This window comes from Tachypleus tridentatus, chromosome 7, assembly GCF_004210375.1.
Source record: "Tachypleus tridentatus isolate NWPU-2018 chromosome 7, ASM421037v1, whole genome shotgun sequence".
Classification (NCBI taxonomy): Eukaryota; Metazoa; Arthropoda; class Merostomata; order Xiphosura; family Limulidae; genus Tachypleus; species Tachypleus tridentatus.
Window position 1 is genome coordinate 185,831,023 of NC_134831.1, and position 18,198 is coordinate 185,849,220.

The following is an 18,198-nucleotide window of genomic DNA, read 5'->3' on the forward strand; positions in this document are numbered from 1 at the left end:
TGCTAATTTCCAAGTTTTTTCTCATTATCTAGATTATTTGTTCTTCTCCTGTCTGTACTGTTGTTTGGCTTCCTGTTGAATATTCATGGTGATGCTACATGAAGATCAGAGTAAGCAGCACTTGCTCCAACACCTTTCAAGGTGGCCTGGCATGGTCAGGGGGTAATGGCTCTCTGCTCGTAATCTGAGAGTCGGAGTCTCATATCCCTGTCACACTAAACATGCTCACCCTTTCAGCTGCTGGGGCGTTATAATGTGATGGTCAATCTCACTATTAATTGGTGAAAGAGTAGCCCAATAGTTGGTGGTGGGTGGTGATGACTAGCTGCTGTTTAGTCTTACAGTGCTGAATTAGGAACAGCTAGTGCAGATAGCTCTCATGTAGCTTTGCACGAAAAATTCAAAACAAACAAACAAACCCTTTTTGGGCAAATGTCAATGTAGGTGTCTTCATTAGCTTGTGTTACATATAATGTCTGTAATGTTCAGTTTTGAAACATCTTTCACTTAAATTAACAGTGCAGTATATACATACAAGACGTTTCACTAGTTCGCGATTAACTCAAAAGCATTTTAAATATATAAACCCCTTTTTAAATGGTGTCATATTAGTCAAAAATTGTCTATTGTCTAGTAATAGGTGGCTTTATTAGATGTCTAAAATACATATTAACAGGAAAGAGATACTTAGGTCTACTTTTATCATGTATGTAGTAGCTATAAAATTCACATAATAGGCCTTTTTTGCCATTTTTTAAAGTAATTTAGAGAATTATGCATGAACTATTGTTCGTATATTCGTGTATAAGTTTTGACAAAGTACTGCGAGGGACTTTGTATGTTGTAGTAATTACTGTGTTTTGCATTAATCGTATTTTGTTTGTGTTTAAATGTTACGTTTAACCATGATGGGCATGCATTTCTATGATAGGTCATATATACGTTTGTAGGTTTTTACTATATTGTCTGGTGTGGTTTATTCTTGTGCATCGTGTAAATACAGTTTAAAAATTAGAGGGGGGAGTCGCACTAAAATATCAAGATGTACCACTTGCTGTCGATGTTTTGTAAATAAGGAATTCGACTCTCTCTTTGTCTCCTCTTGACGGAACTTCCCACTGCGCATGCGCTTGACGGTATAACCATGGTCGCATTCGTGAGGTGAATTCTACGACAGCAAATTATCAGGTAAAGACGAAAAAGAATCCTTCAAAATCCATCTCTGTAGTTCGCCATAAAACTTTTAAAATATAATCAGTAGACCACTAGCTTTTCATATGTCAAGCCATTTATACTAAATTGAGCTATGAAATTTGTATGAAAACTTGGTGGATTTGTTTTGTCACTGAGCTGATCGATCACATTATGACAGCTGCAAGGATTTAATCGTAGCCACATGTGATGTAAATAGATAAAAAATCTTTGAAATAAAGTGCTTGACATAAAGGGAATACTTTTATTGTGAAAGTTTATTTTGTTTTTCAAGTTTATGCAGGAACATGATTGATTTTGTGTTGGCGATAACAAGATTTATTTACTAACTTACCGAATGCGGTCATTGACTATTTAACCGTTCATGGGTGACGAATCGAAAGATACAAAATCTTTTTCGCAAGATACAGTGAACTTGAAAATAATCACATTTTGTGATAAAACATGCTCAAAATCGCTCTAAGAGAGCGAGAGACCTAATTTTCAGGGTAATTCAGAGTTTTTTTGGGTTTTTTTCCTGTTGACGTCTCTGAAATGATTTGGGATTCATTATTGAACTTAAGTGGAATAAGTGTTAAAAACATTGTATTAGACTGGTAAAGCTATATATGTAGAGCGGTCTTGCTTCCCTCAGTATAAGAGATATACACTGCATATGTTTGTTAACATACTTCAACATATACAGAGGTGGAATAATACCTTTCCATAGCACAGTAATTTAAAACATCTGAATTCTTTCCAAGAGGTACAGATGAATTGATCAATATAATCTGTCAAGAGACTGCAGCATTATTGGTGTTTCGGTGATGGAAAGAAATCTGAAAGGGTTATAGTTTTATACTTGAATATAAACCTTGTAAGGTCTTCACCACATGTATTTATAAATGGCTTACTACATATAGGTGGTGTGTGTTATATCTGTGTATGTATGTTAATTTATTTTAAACATTCATTGTGTAGGCAGATAATTTATAAATGTAAAGGTTTTCATGTAATTTTCATTTTACTAACTTGATGTGTAGTGGTGTAATCTGAATGGCCTGTTAGTATATTTTCATACTTTGTTAGGAGTGGTTTATTCCACTGAAACAAAAAAAAGTCCTTAATGAATAGACAGGGTATTCAAAGTGCCTACAGTACCTGTATCCTCAAAAGAACATCATTAGCATTCCAAGAAAATTAAACATGTTTTTAAAAGTAGATGATATCTAAACTTGTTATTAGCAAAGAACAACTTAATGGATGCAAAGTTAAGAAAAGTTATCCATTATTATTAAACACTCGATTCAAAATGTTGTAATGGAAGAAAAGTTTACAACAGGAAGCTATAAGAAAAAATTTTTTTTAACCTTGGTTATTTGTTTGTAGATCTACCCTGATATTCAAACATTGAAAACTGTTGCCACTCATTTTCACAGTGATATTGTTAAAATAACTTAAATATTAATATGCAGCCACATTATAATTGAGCACTGCTATCTAGGTCTAGGCTAAATTTACCTCATCCTGGAACTCAGCATATCACAAAGATTATGTAATCAGACAGAAAAGTTGTGAACAATCCTTTAAACATCTACTAATGTCACTCATTAGTTTTCATCATAAGTTGATATGTTTTGAATATGAGGTGGTGGTACTAACATTCTTGGTTTCTTAACCATTATTCCAAACAGCATTATCTTTCAAACACTAATATGTATCTATAATAAAAGAGTGCATCTGTTATTCAGTTGGTCTGTGTGTGACTTCTATAAATCCAAGAGGATAGAACCAAAAATCCTGACATTTTGCACACTAAGTTGACCTTGAGGGTGTGAACCTGATTATTATTTACTGATCTAGGGGCATGCATGCATCTTTTTAATGATGTAGGCTAGTAAAAAACTGCAGAGAAAAGAAATGGTTAATTATACAACTTCTAATATACAGAAAAACTGGCCTGGCATGACCAGGTGGTTAGATTGCTTGACTTGCAATTTGAGGGTTGTAGGTTCAAATCCTCATCACACCAAACATGCTCATTCTTTTAGACATGGGGCATTACAAGGTGATGGTTAATCCCACTATTCATTTGTAAAAAAGTAACCCAAGAGTTGGTGGTGGGTGGTGATGACTAGCTGCCATTCCTCTATAATGGGGTTGATTGTCACATTATAAAGCTTTCACTGTTGAAAGGGCGAACATGTCTGGTGTGATGGGAATTTGAGCCCGCCACTCTCAGATTGCGAGTCAAGCATCCTAATCTCATGGCCATTTTGGGCACAATTTTTCAAGAACCTCATATTTTGATCTATAGATTTGTCATTTGAACTTGGTCTATGTTTGAATAAACCCCAGAAGATGACTTTGCTGCTTAGCTGGCCATTCTGGGCACAATTTTTCAAGAACCTCATATTTTGGTCACCCATTGAGATATGCGTCACAGCTTGTGCCATTCAAGTGAACATGACATCTCGAAAAACATTCCAACCAAATATCTCAAAGATAGCTCTCATGTAGCTTTGCACAAAATTAAAAAACAAACTGGAAACAAAAGTATAATTTAATGTTGTTAAGAAGCTATGTGCTGAAAGTATAAATGAAATGTATAAACTACAAAATTGAAAAAAAAGCAAAGAAGTTTGTTTTTATTATTTATGATTAAATTTAGAGGACAAGTCAAAAGAAAGGATACCTTTATAAACAAAGACCACATACTATAAAGGAGCAACAAAAATATGTAGGTTATACTTTTATGCTAAAATGGGCTCAGAATACACACACATAGTCATCAAGAATATATCAACCTAAGAACCCTAATGAAGCAGGGTGCTTTTGCTAGAGTATAGTAAATGCTTATTAACAGACATGTGTATCAAAAAAAAACCTTTTTAGCATAATTATTACAGTTATTTTGTTCATACTTATTCTGTAAAATATCTTGAGATGTTACCAAATAGGACTTGATTTATAAAAACCAAGAGTTTCACTCATAATTAATCAGATCATATCACATGATCAACTCAACTCTGTTCACACTGCTAAAAGAGCATGCAACACAAGTAAAATCACCATAACACACACAAATATGAATCAGTGATGATGAGAAAACCCACTTGTGGAGAAAAATATATATGTAAAAATGGCTGGTTTGGGCTGAGAAAATGTTTTATGTAGAGGAGTGAACAACATTTCGACCTTCTTCGGTCATCGTCAGATTCACAATAAAGAAAGAGGTAGCTGACCACATGTTTGAAGGGGGTTGTGTAACTGAGTGTAGGAATGTAGAGGGCATGCTTAGATGTTTGATTATATTTATAAATATAGGTATAAAGGTGTTCCTTTGTATTGGTTTATTTTGGGCTTGAATTGCTGTATAAGTAAGACTTCTTTAAGTTTGCGTTTGTTCATGTTTGTTTCTTTATATAGTAGTTGAGTGTTTTCTATGGGTATGTTGTGTTTATTTGACTTGCAGTGTTCGAAAACGTGTGAAGGTGACTTTTTATGTTCTTTGAATCTGGTTTCCATTTTTCTACTTGTTTCTTCAATATAGAAGTCATGGCAGTTATCACATTGTATGTTATAAATAATGTTAGTGTGGTGTTTTTCAGTGTAGTTTTTACACACAAATATGATTTTATCTTTTATGAAAACTGACTCAAGTTTGTAATGCAATACTAGTCCTGTGATGTTTTACTTTTAGTAAGCCCTATGGAACTGGCAACTTCTACATATGTGCTATTGAAGCTAGAAAATCTGTCTCTAAGCCATTTTGTACAGTGTTCTATAATTTTATTTGGTCAGTAAAAAGATTAAATCATCTAATATTGTATTTGCTTTCCAGTGCTCTAATTGAGTGGTTCACATTATTTTTCTTGTGTCTATGTGTGTATTTCAAAGAATTAAAATGTTTTTTGTCATCTTGGGAGTGAATTTATAACATATGCAGTATTTTTCATGTGTTTTTAAGCATTTACTGTATGTAAATATAAGTTTTAAATTTATGAGATGTAACTGCTTTAGTTTCTATATTTTATTAAGGATTTTCAGACCATAAAGTCCATAATGTACTTAAGACGGGTAAAGTAGTCTTAATTTTGTTTTTAAGAATAAGTAACCATGTAGAGACAGTGTAGAACCTACCGTACTTACCGATCTGCATTATTAAAGCCTAAATGCTGTTATTAACACATTCATTGAAATGTATGCAAGTTTGATAACTTACACAAAAATATTTTAAGAATTTAAATTATAAGCTATTTTATCCTTTTAGATATTTTTCTGTGATTAAGATGGATGTGAGACGTCGAAAAGGAAGAAAAGACACTGGTCATAAAAATGAGCGTAAACAGCACAGAGAAGGAGGAAGAGCTGATAATATCAGGCATACAAAACAGCAGACTTGTGATATAAAACAGGAAGATCTGTATAAATTATCAAAGGAAGAAGAAACTAGAACACCAGCCAGTGAAACACTTAAACCTGTGCAAGATGCTTCATTTGGATTTTGGAATAACTTGTCGTGGGTTCTAAATTGTATGTGTGGTTGTTTAATAGGACTTGTATTGGCATGCAGTTATTCTTGGTACATGGAAACTCTTCATGAAAATGAATATTGGTTTACAAATATTGGTGAAGTAGAAAGAGAAATTTCATTTCGGACTGAACAAGGGCTATATTATTCATATTACAAACATCTAATAAATAGTCCAAGTATTATAAAAGGTGTACAGCAACTAATGAGAGACAATTTTACCGAGTGTGGTCGTACAATAAACATTCTAAACCGTTTTAATATTTATCAGGAGATAATTCTTGCTTCTGCTTTCAAGTTATTTGTTCTAAATCAGTACATTGAACCAATTTTTTTTTACACTAAAAGTGTGTTTGCTTTGAGTGGTTTTGGTTTGGGAATGCTGTATATTTGTTCATGGCTAGTAAACAGATCTTGGTTGTCTGCTATGTTAACGGGTGTGATATTCATATTGAATAAGACTGATGCCACCAGGGTGTACTTTACAGTTCCATTAAGAGAGAGTTTTGCTTTACCTTTTCTGTTTGCTCAAACCACAATTCTTTGTTTTTATATGAAGCATACAAGCAAACATATGAGTTTGGTGCTGATATTTTTTTTTCTATTTTCATTCCTCTTTACTCTGACTTGGCAGTTTTCACAGTTTGTACTGCTGTTTGAGACAATAATATTGTTTCTCTTATGTATAGTGAAACTAATACCTGCAGAAAAAGTTCTTAGATTACTTTTTCTCATGTATCTTGCAGTTTTCTGTGTTGTTTTCTCACAGTTTGGCCAAAAAATGTTGCTTGGATCTTTTGTTACCAGTTTCATTCCAGTTGCTTCCTTTTACATCTGGCTACGCTGTGCTAGAAACCAGCATCAAGATCAGAAGCATGTCAGTTTGTTTGCATTCGTCAGCCTGATTGTTTGTGTTTCTGGACTAAGTTTGGGATTAAACTGGTTGATCAGGTTCTCAATTGGTATTAATTCAGACACACACATCTTCAAGTACATTCAAGACAGAATATTCTCTACTGAGCCCAAAGATTTTGAAGCTAAGCTTTACACATGCAACCCTGGATTTTACTTCATAGATACTGAGTTCTTTCAGCGATTAACTGGAAACTTTTTGTTGCCTTTTTACTTAATTACCATATTTTTGGTTTTCCATGCAGGAACTTTCTATTTCTGTAAAATTATGTCTTTCATCAAAAAAACTCATGAATATTATAGAATGTTAGACTTTTCACCATGGCTCATAAAAAGACCTGAGGTTGTCTTTCTTTCATTGTTTAGTTTCTTACTAGGTCTTCTTGCTTGTTTCATTCTCAGAATGAAGTTTTTATGGGTGCCTTATATGTGTGTTTTAGCACCATTGGTGTTCTCAGACCTCCAGATCTGGTCCTTAAATGATTCCAAGAGTCTGAGATTTTTACTTGTGAAAACTGCATCTATGACAATTAAAGTTACCTTCATAGGAATTGTTTGTTACAAATTTTATAACATTATTCAAGAAGAAATGATAGATCTCAAGGAATTTTGGGATCCAGATACAGTTGAATTGATGGAGTGGATCAAAACTAAGACTCCATCAGGAGCAGTTTTTGCTGGTAGCATGCAGCTTATGGCTGGTGTGAAGTTATGTACTGGACGGCCTATCACTAACCATCCACACTTTGAAGACAAATGGTTGAGAGAACGCACAAAACAGGTAATATTTTTAATTTCTGTTTTACATGTCTTATGAGACTTAAATTTTTAATCTAAAAGTTCTTTGAAGTTTAAGTTACAGTGTGTTTTGTTTGGTGTATTTAACATATGTTTGGTACAAAACAAGAATGTTTTTGTGCACAAAAAGTACATAGAAACATACCAGATACTGTAAACAAGCTTAGAATTTCTATGTTTGTCTGCTGGAGGTGTGTTGGACCTTCTAAAATTTTAATTCATGACTTGTTGTTCAGCTGATCTAGTATGAAGAAAAACTTATTTCTTAGTCTCATCAATTCCAGTAATGACTGGAATACCTAACTTGATTACCTCTGACCCTCCTCATTTCAAGAGAGAACAATCTACTATTCTCTTGTGACAACCAATTCATTCCTGGTTTCATCTAGTAGCAGTCCTCTGAACTACCTCCAGTAGATCAGTGTTCCTCCTGAGAGATGAAATCCAAAACTGGAAACAGTACTCCAAATGCAGCCCAACTTGTGAGTTTTACAATCAGTCCCTGTACCATGGGTTGTGTGAGCAGTGTGTTTCCATAGAACACCAACTTGAAGGGAGCCACCAGTATGCCTGATGGTATAACAAGGTGAACTAATGAGTTGGGTTAAGGGGCATGAAATTTCTATGCTGCACAAGGCACCACCAGACATTGGTATGACACTGTTGGACATGTATTTAATATTCCTTGACATATGTACACACACAAACTTCTGTTAGCTTTATCACTTACAGTAGAACTATACACTGAAGTCATAAGAGGTGGATAGACCAGTACCACAAAATCTTTATTTCTCATCCACATTCCACATAATCCATCATATGATTAATTAACTGAATATAACTACCATTGATCATGTGCTTGTTTAACAAAAGAACTACCCTGCATTCCCTAAAAACACAAAATTCTCATTGAAACTACTCATACCTAAAATGTTTTCATCATCAGCATACTTAACCAACTCTATGCTTTTATCTGTGCCATTAATATAAATGAAAAATAGTAATGGTCCCACATTGTCATTTGTGTCTCACTACCTCCTAAGCAACCTTCAGTCCATTTAACTGATCTTCTACTTCATCTTAGGTAACCTTTTCACTAAGAAGCCAGTAGTGAAGTTAAATTAGGCACACCTGGCTCCTAGATCTGATATTTGTCCAGGCTTGCCATAATGTATTTAAAGAAATCCTTACTGTTAATATTTATATTTTCAGCCGACCTTTTATCAAACATTGTTTTTGATGTTCTATTTTCCTGTTTCACTAACTTTCTTGGTCTTCTATAATTTTCCATAATACTAGTCACTTTAAATTACTTAAATTTAAAATGCTTCTCTGTAATGTTATATCTTAAACTCTTTGTGACCCAATTTTGTTTTGTTTAATTGCAGCTACTATTTTCTTTCTATAAGAAATATGTTTGTTTATCTTGAATATTTAAAATTGTTCACATCTGATCAGTGTCTCTAAGTAACTCAGCTGCCTAATTCACAACAGATAATTCTTGTTGCATCCCTTCAACATTTGCTTTTGCACTCAAAGGATCTAATCAGTTACGCTGTTTAATATCATACAAATTAATTGAACTTACAGTTAAATTGATTAATGTTACTAAAATAATAAACTAATCAAAATGAGTGTTTCTGATTGTTCCTAATGTTCATGTAATCTAAAACATTGTAACCATGATTTCTTATTATTAGTTTTGATTAATTCAAAGATGTTCATTTTGATCGACTGACATCTCAATTCACAAAAGTCATCAGTTTACTGAAATTGCTGTTTCTAATTATTATCATTTCTGATGATTTCAACAACCCAAGTCTCAAGTGAGAATAATTGATTAGTTGGATGTTACTGGTTTATAAGCTCAACTATTAATTGACTATAAAACTACACTAATTGCATAATTCACCTTACCACCATTTGTTTATGCCGTAATAAACTATGTGATGTATTTGTTGTTTTAAAATAAATTGGTTGATGTAGTTACTTTGTTTTCCACTACCACAGGTGTATCAGATATATAGTAGAAGAGATCCTGAATATGTTCATCGTCTTCTTGAAGATATTGGTGCTTCATACATAATTCTAGAAGACAGCATTTGTCTTGCTCCTCCTAGAGATGGTTGCACTCTTCCAGAGATAATGGATATCCACAATAAGATTTCTTATTATTACAGTTTAGATAAAAGTACAATAGAAACTTCCCAATCACTTTTCTGTGATGCAATTCGCTATTTAAAACCAACTTATTCCAAATATTTTGCTTTAGTTTTTCAAAATAAGACCTTTAGGGTTTACACTGTTCTTCACACACAAAAACAGTGAGGTGCTGTTGACCAGCATTAAATTAACATCTCTTTTAAAGCTGTTTGTTTGGGACTATTGAGGATCTCAACTTTCTTGTAATGAATCTTGAATTTGTCTAACACAGAAAATGACTTCAACATAAAAAGAAATTTAAAAAAAACTGTGTTGAACTTTCTACTAGCAAGAGAATGATACGTATTAAATAATATGACTTGTGACATACTTCAGTTGATGTAATTAAATGATTTATATATATATATATATATATGCTTACTGTTTTTGCACAGATTTTAATCCTTAAACCGCACGATTTTAACATGTACAATTTCATTAGCCTTTCCAGCCAAGCAAATTGATGTAAGATTAATTTTTGGACTGTAATTGTCAAATCTTGTTGCTAATAAATATAAAGAAAACTGTGAAGTTACTAACAAAATTTCATAATTGTTTTTGTAGTGTTTGTATGTTGTAAGTTTTCACATAATTTGTGCTAATTTTTTATCTTAAACTTTGTGAGATTATATTAATTTATGATAAGTGTTTGTGAATCCAAGTCATTGGAAATTATGAATGTTATTGTTTAACAAAATATCAGACTAAAGCTGTGTTTCACTTTTATCTCAGAACATTCATGTTAAACGAGTTTGATACCTATGTTTAAATTTCAGTTTCTAATACTGTAATTTGTAAACATTTTTTCTATGGTTGTTTCTTACTCAGGTTATACTTGCTAATCCATTTTTATCTATGTGCAGGAAGAAAACTTGATTAGATATAATCACTGTTTATTTTAATAGAGATGTTCCAAGTGAAATCAGATGTTATGTTTTATTTGAATGTCTTTAGATTTACTTCATGACCAATTATTATTTAATTCTTTGATATTTTTTGTGCAGAATTATTCTTTAAGTTGTATACTTTTTAGTGCAATGAACAAGATTATTTTAGTCAAGATTAAATCAGCAATTTTTCAGCTGACTAACTGTGACATTATAACACCACGGTTAGTCCCACTATTCATTGATAAAGGAGTAACTCAAGAATTGGCAGTGGGGTGGTGTTAACTAGTTTCCTTTCCTCTAGTTTTACACTGCTAAACTAGGAACAGCTAACAGAGATAGCCCTCATGTAGCGTTGTGTGAAATTGAAAAAAACAACAACAAACAAATACACCTGTAATTGTCCCCGTTTTCCTTGTGTGTGCCGTGAATATTTCAGGAATGAGAGTGTTGCATACTGATCATTTTATTGAATAATTGTAGCTACTCAGTAGGTAACCATCAACTAGAAAATACAAACAAAAGGAATAACAGTTCAGTATAACAAAACATACAATGAGGTTTATCATCTAGGCTGTTACAGTTCTAGAATAGATCAAAATAAGGTCCAAATTATGTCTTCAAGTTACCGAAATTTGTTGTGCATAAGTGATAATCATGAATGTGAATAATATAATCCATGGTTTCTTACAATATTTAAGAAGTGAAACTATATAAATACACCAAAAATACATTCAAAGCTAGTGTGTAGCAAAACCACAAGGTTTTACCAGGAAATCCAAATTACCTCATACATTGTGTTTACAAACAATATGTCATATATAAATGTTTCTTACTGACTTTGGGCCTTATGGCACACTTGAGTGAACATAAAAAGTGTAGAAACAATCACTAGTTTTCAAAGTTTTCTTGCAAAGGTCGAGTGCAGATCTTCTGATATCAATCCTGATGAAATTCATGTGGTTTTGAGACTAACTTGTCGAACATTATACTCACCACCAAAATCCCCTATGATTTTACACAGGCTAATTCACAGAAGTTCAATGTATGGGAAAAATACTAATTATTGTATCAACAACGTTTGTGTGGTATTCTATAAATTCTGTTTTATCAAGACTAGCACTAGTTTGTGTATTGGCCACTCAAGAACAGTTGGCTTTGAAGTTTTTGTCCCTCTCTGGACAGGTTTGAATCACTAATGAGTAATTTGACTTTCCTCACCAAATTATCCATATCTGATACTACTATTTTGTATTGACCTCTTACGAGATTTTCATCCTTGACAATAGCAATGCCACTCTCTTCCAGATTTGGTCATTTTTTGGTCTATTTCTGTCTGGACTGTAGGTCAAGGAGGTAGCTCTTCTTCCACTTTATCCAGAAATTGGACCTTTTTCCAGCATTTGTGAGCATATACATCTTCTCTCACAAAATCTCCTGGTGGAGGAAGAAGAATCTTGGACTTCATGGTGAGGAGATGGTTGGGTGTGAGTGGCTCAGGGTCATTTTTGTTCTCTAGAGTCAGAGGTCTGCAAATGATGATTGCCATCACTTCATAGAGAAAGGTCTTGAGGGTTGAAGAATCTGTTTAGGAGCCATGTTGACTTAATGTGGTTGACAGAATGCTCCAGATGGTGCATATATGTCTCTCCCAGACACCTCCCATGTGACTCAAATGGGGAGGGTTCATAATGAAATCACATTGATCTTGTAAAAGAAAGGCTTTGATTTCTTGTGCTTCTATCTATGTGCCTGCCTTCTTCAGTTCATTCGATGCGCCACTGAAGTTTGATCCCTGGTCACATCTAATGCTCTGTAAGGGTCCCCTGATTGCAAGGAAGCACTGCAGAGCATTGATGAATGAATCGGTGGATAGGTCATCGCAGGACTAAATATGCACAGCTGTGGATGCTAGGCAAGTGATGATGAGATTGTACCTTTACATTTCCTTGCAACCATTCTTTGTCATAAATAGACCAAAACTATCTAGACCCACATGACTGAATGGAGGGGAGGGATCAATGTGTTCTTCTGGTAGGTCAGCCATTTTCTGTGTTAATAGCTTACCCTTCAGTTTCCTGCAGAATACACATTTGTAGATGTGTGATGAAACAGTCTTACTCCCTCCAACTATCCAGTAGCCATACATGAGAATTTCCTACAAAGTGAAACTTCTGCTTTGGTGGGCTACCTTCTCATGGTGATGCTTGATGAGCAAGGTTGTAATGCGACTTGCTTTTGGAACGAGTATTGGGTGTTTCATTCCAAATTCTAATGAAGATCTTCTCTGGTTTTTGTGGGTGGTAGACACCATGATAAGGGATGTAGCATGTCACTTTGCTGATGAGCTCAGTGCCAGGTACTTCCTCAGCTTCTCCCTTTAGTATGATGTTGGTCATGAATCTATTGTGATCATCACGGCACCTTGGCCTCACTTAGAGTTTCCTCTTTAGTTACTCCAATGTTTGAGAGCCAGCTTAGCATGTTGATCATTGCAGGGCTACTCTGTCAAAATGGCATCATCTACATCTTTGTGGCATTTCTCTTTCATGAGTGTCATGAATTTGAGATCCTCTTGTGACATGAGGACATCTTTCTTTGTGTCTGCAAAATCTGACTCAAGAATTCTTACAACCTCAGGCAGTAATAATCCTGTGCATCATGATGCTTGCCTGTTCGGTGCTCATTCGACCACATATATTCCACCAAAGTTTTGTTTTTTGAGCAAATGGCTCCTCATCACCACCTACAATGAAGTCCTGTGGGGCCAGTGCTTGAGGACAGTCATACCTTATCAGCAGATTAACTTCACAATTCTGAAGAGGGAGGATTTCATGTTCAGGCTCCTCAAATACTTCCATCTCTTAATGTTGGCAGTACTTGGAATATGAGCATGATTTGCTGGGATGAATTCTTGAGAGTAAGTGGTGGATAGAGTGATCCTTTTTTCAGAGTGAACTCCTCTGACCTGCAAATGCTTGTACTTTGAGCATTGGATCATCAATGTAGAAATGAGTGTTGACAGCTTCCCTGTGCAGGCTCAGATTGACAGGAGAGTTTGTCAGCTGTTTCATCCAGAATAAATGTTGTGTCCCTCTGGGTATCTAGAAGGGCATAGACCAGGAGTTCTTGGTCAGGACCCTCTTTGGTGGACAGGAATGCAGGCACAATCATGGACCATATGTGATCTCCATCTCCTCTAGTTGCTTTCAATGTAACAGCTCAATCTGTGCCATTCTGTAGACTCTACTCATTGTTGGTATGTTCAACATTGTTTCCCTTGGCTTCAGGGCATCTTAGTCTCCATGTAGGCAGGTGGAATATCTTCCCTTGCACTTCATACAGTGGCTTGTGTTGGAGACGTTCTTCGACAGATGGCCATGGGCCAAGTATCCAAAGCATAGGCCATTCTTCTTCAGAAAATCTCTATGTTATGCTGCAGTCTTGCCAATGAATGCCCTACAGTTGTGAATGGTATGATTTCCCTTGTTGCAGAAATTACATTCTGTTTTACTCGTTTTTGAAGTACTACTCACAAGAGTATTGGCATCTGTGTATCACTTGTTAGACCTTTCTTCCTTGACTGATGAACCTTTGGGCATGACAAGATAGTAGTTTCATAAGTATCTTGCGATATTTGCAACAGTTATTTAATTATGTGTAGGCTGTTGATGTGTCTTATGGCTACAAGACATTGCTGCAAAAAGTCAGACAACCTTCTGAGACCTTGACTGTCTTTGTTGGATATCTTGGGCCACTCTTGTAGTTTATCTCTGAAAGCTTCAGCCACCAGGAATGGGTTTCCATATCTTTCTTCTAGGGTCTTTCTAGCACTCTGGTAGGCCTCTTCTGAGTCAAAGTAGAATGTTCTTCCTTCCACTGCTTCTCCTCATAGATATTTCTTTAAGTAGTGGATTCGTACCATAGGTGCAATTCCTCATGATTCAATGAGAGGAGAGAATGAAGCCTTCCATGCTGGATACTTGAGGGGGTCTCCTTCAAAGATGGTTGGCTCCAGAGCCACGAGATGGCTAATGTTTACTGTATCAGTGTAGGTTTTCAACACGGAGTGAATATCAGTTCTGTCACTATCACACTGTCTCAACTGTAATGGCTCAACTCTGGGAGATTACTGAATCAACTGACAGTCATACTTATTTTCCGAGCTTTCCAGAAGTGCTTCAAGTTCTACCTGTGTCTGGAGGATCTCACTATCGAGGCGTTGATCACTTACCTCTTGACAAAGATGCTGTATTTCAACTTGAGCTGCTGACTGTCTGATCTTCTCCATAGTTTCCTTGTGCAATCATCTGAGCTTTGTACTCTGCTTTCCGAGCAAACTCTTTGGCTTCTAATCTATCAAGCTTGGCTTTCAACTCGCTTTACACACATTTTGCTTCCTTTTCAGCTTGTAACAATGCTGCTTGGGCTGCTAGGAGAGCACTTTGAGAGGAAGTACTTGAGGCATGGGATTTCCTGCTCAGAGGAGAAGCATTTTCCCCTAGTGGATTTCCTTTAGACCTTCCATTGATCAGCCATTTCTTGACCCTTCTGGAGGAGTTTTTGAGTTTGGGCTTTGATCCTATTTGCTGACAGCTTCAGGCTTGAAGGCACCTCATCAGTAGCAAATTGTCTCAGTTCTGTATATAGTTTATCTAAACTGGCTTAACTGTTGAGTAGCTTGTTGATGGTATCATCAAGGACTTTGGCAGAACATACATTTTTGAACACCTTTTCTGTTTCTCTAGCAGTTGTAGACTATCTTTCTACTGTATCCAGAAACTCCCAGTGGCTTCATGAAAGTTACTAATATCTTGGTGGGATGGCATTTTTGTCCTGATGCTTCGATGAGTTTCAACTTGATATAGAGGGCTGATGGATACTTCATGGTTTCAGTGAATTGGCCTATTATCACTCATTACAGATGGCTCTGGATTGGACTCAATCAATTGTTCCTCGTTGAGATTCAAAGTACTGTCCAGAGGGGCAACTGACACTCTTTCCACCATTTTCCAATACTCAGTTACAATACGATATATTACTATGCCTAGTATATCTAGCATTAATCAGTGTTCAACACTATCATTGCGTACACTGGATCTGACTTACTGTCATGCACAATCAATTATCAGGTAACCATTATATTATGACATGTTTGAGTTGGATTTTCTAGTCACATCAAGTCAACACAAACAAATTTAACTCAAGTTAGTTTCTACTGTCTCAGACCTTGAAGAATCTTGTCACAATGCTTTGCTTGTGGTGTCGATTATTCTGTTGCAGTCGAAGGTTTCTGTTATGTCAACGAGTGTCATCTACTTGCTTTGATGGATGAATTGCTGCTGGTGCGTGTTGGTCACTTGTCACAGTCAAATGATTTTGGTTCTGCTGACAGGTGTCTCGGGTACCTCACATCACTCCAGCGGTTCTTTCTTCTCTTGTCTGATTCCAGTTGTCTTTGACTCTAATCACTCCTCTTCACAGGAGTAAGAGTCAGATTTAACCTTGATGTATATTAATTACATAACAGTTTTATAAGACACACATCCAGTACTTTGTTTCTTCTAAACCTGGACCAACATCTATTCAGCACAGATTTTTTTTTAACTTCTATTGTTTCTCTTATATTTAGTTCCCACTCCAACTTCACTGACTAATTAGTTTAATATTATTCTAGTGTATAGCATAAGATGTGCTTACCACATGTTCTGCTAAGAATAACTCATTTTTTTATATTCATCTACCACATTTTTATGTTCCTTGAAACTTAGTATGAAATAATTATTTTGGTAGTTTGAATTTTATAGTTTAAAGCAACAAATGTAATTTTTCACATTACAAAAGATTAGTGGTGGTGTCATCCAAATACTGTTCTACAATTGCTTGTTTAATCTCAAGATTATCTTTATTCATAAACATTATATCATTGCTTGAAATGTATTTGCCATAAGTGTTCATATATTTTATATGGGACGGTTAGCCTATTTTTACCCATATATATTGTAGTTTCTAATACTTGTATAACTGTTAATCTTTGGTTTTAGTTTACTGTCTATGTACAAATTTGCCCATCTATAATGCTGAATTATTTATAATTAGGGGTGACAATTTTTATGTTTATATGTATGGTGTTTTGAAGTGTCCTTTACTCACACAGTAATTCTCTATTTATATAAGAATTTAACAAATGAAATTATGATTTAAATATAGGATTACTGTGTGCGAGTAAAAAACATTTCAAAATATATAATTTATACCCCATCACCATATGAAGCCTAATTTTTATGCATTTGATTTCCTTTTGTACAACAAGATTACTGTTGAGGGGTGGAGTTCCTTGAAACCAGTAAAACTCAGTGGCAGGTGGTAAATCAAGTGATATTTATTCTTTAGTTTTAAAAAGTATTAAAATAATTAAACCACTGCTTTTCCAGGAGGCTGTTTCAAGTTACAAACAACTTTGTGTGTCAATGAAACTCGATCTTTAACTTGAAAGTTTGATCCTAATGTATGATAAACTTGTTTGTATTTAAAGGACACTAAATGTAGAACTGTTTCATGTGAATTATGTATTTTTCACTATATAAGGTAAAGCCACAGACTCTAAAATTTTTATTTGACCCGTGTATTGATGTCTGAAAGAAATAAACATTCATAGTTTCATGAGACATTTTCCAGTCATTAACTCTGGAACATTTTAAACTGTTTAGCCTTATAAATAAACAGTTATACTGGCAGTAATTACATACATACATATATATATAAAGTTACTACTGGTTAAAAGCTTCAAAAGAGTTTCTGTTAGTAGTTAGGTGGCTTTAGAACATGATTACAACTTCCCACATCATTTTTATATGTGTGCCTTAGATTAAATCTTCTTTATTACTAGTAGATGAGTTTTTTTAGATCCTGTGAGAAATTGTATGTTAAAATTAAATATAGGCCCATTTTCTGTATCTCTGAGGGCCTAATATTAAAAAAACATATTTTATGAAGGTGTAATTTGTTATTCTCTCTGAATCTGTAAGGCTACAATAGCAACCTTTAAACGTTCTTGCTAAGAGCCCACTTTCAAGTTACAAAAGAACAAATAAAACATCTTGCCAACTTTATCATGCTACTCCCAGGTATCCCCACATTGTTAAATAACAAGACTGTTTTTTTTTATACCGGATAGCCCACTTAGTAACTGTGTGTTTATTACAGCAGTAACTTACAAGAAGTTTCATACAGTGCACACACTAAGTTTTGTATACTTCTGATTGATATATTACTAAACATTTAGAAACAAGAGAAATTGCCAGTTAATGTTTCCTGGTGATGAAACATACATGCATTTTATGTAAAACTATTGTTTCTATCACTGAATGGAGAACACAAAGTCCCAAGTTTCCATGGGTAGAACAGTGAGACATACTGTACTATATCATGTAAAAAACATCACAGCCCATGTCATCGGTGTTAAATTATCTCCACAGCATCTGAGTGTGATTTTACAAGCTCATTATGTTAAAAATCAAATTTCAATATCCATGGTCAACAGGGCTAAGATAGCCCATTCTGTAGCTTTCTAATTAACAAACAACCAGCCAATAAAACATCCAAAACATATCTGTGCTTGAGTAAAATATATGCTATAAATAACTAGGTTAGCATAGAACAAACCTAGATGTG

At 34.7% G+C, this 18,198-nt stretch overlaps 1 protein-coding gene across 1 annotated transcript; it reads left to right on the top strand.

Annotated features, from left to right (window-relative positions):
* The first annotated feature begins 991 nt into the window (after positions 1 to 991).
* On the top strand, positions 992 to 17,515 carry LOC143257490 (protein C-mannosyl-transferase DPY19L3-like). The gene is made up of 3 exons (XM_076516247.1): positions 992 to 1,188; positions 5,465 to 7,418; positions 9,446 to 17,515. The coding sequence occupies exons 2-3, from the start codon at positions 5,484 to 5,486 to the stop codon at positions 9,761 to 9,763; spliced, it is 2,253 nt and encodes a 750-aa protein (XP_076372362.1). The 5' UTR covers positions 992 to 1,188; positions 5,465 to 5,483; the 3' UTR covers positions 9,764 to 17,515.
* Positions 17,516 to 18,198: the final 683 nt, after the last annotated feature.

What these genes read in the sequence shown, in the direction of transcription:
- LOC143257490 (XM_076516247.1), top strand. Translation starts at nt 5,484, where the DNA reads ATGGATGTGAGACGTCGAAAAGGAAGAAAAGACACTGGTCATAAAAAT. An exon ending in TGAGAGAACGCACAAAACAG is followed by an intron (nt 7,419 to 9,445) that starts GTAATATTTTTA and finishes CCACTACCACAG; the next exon opens with GTGTATCAGATATATAGTAG.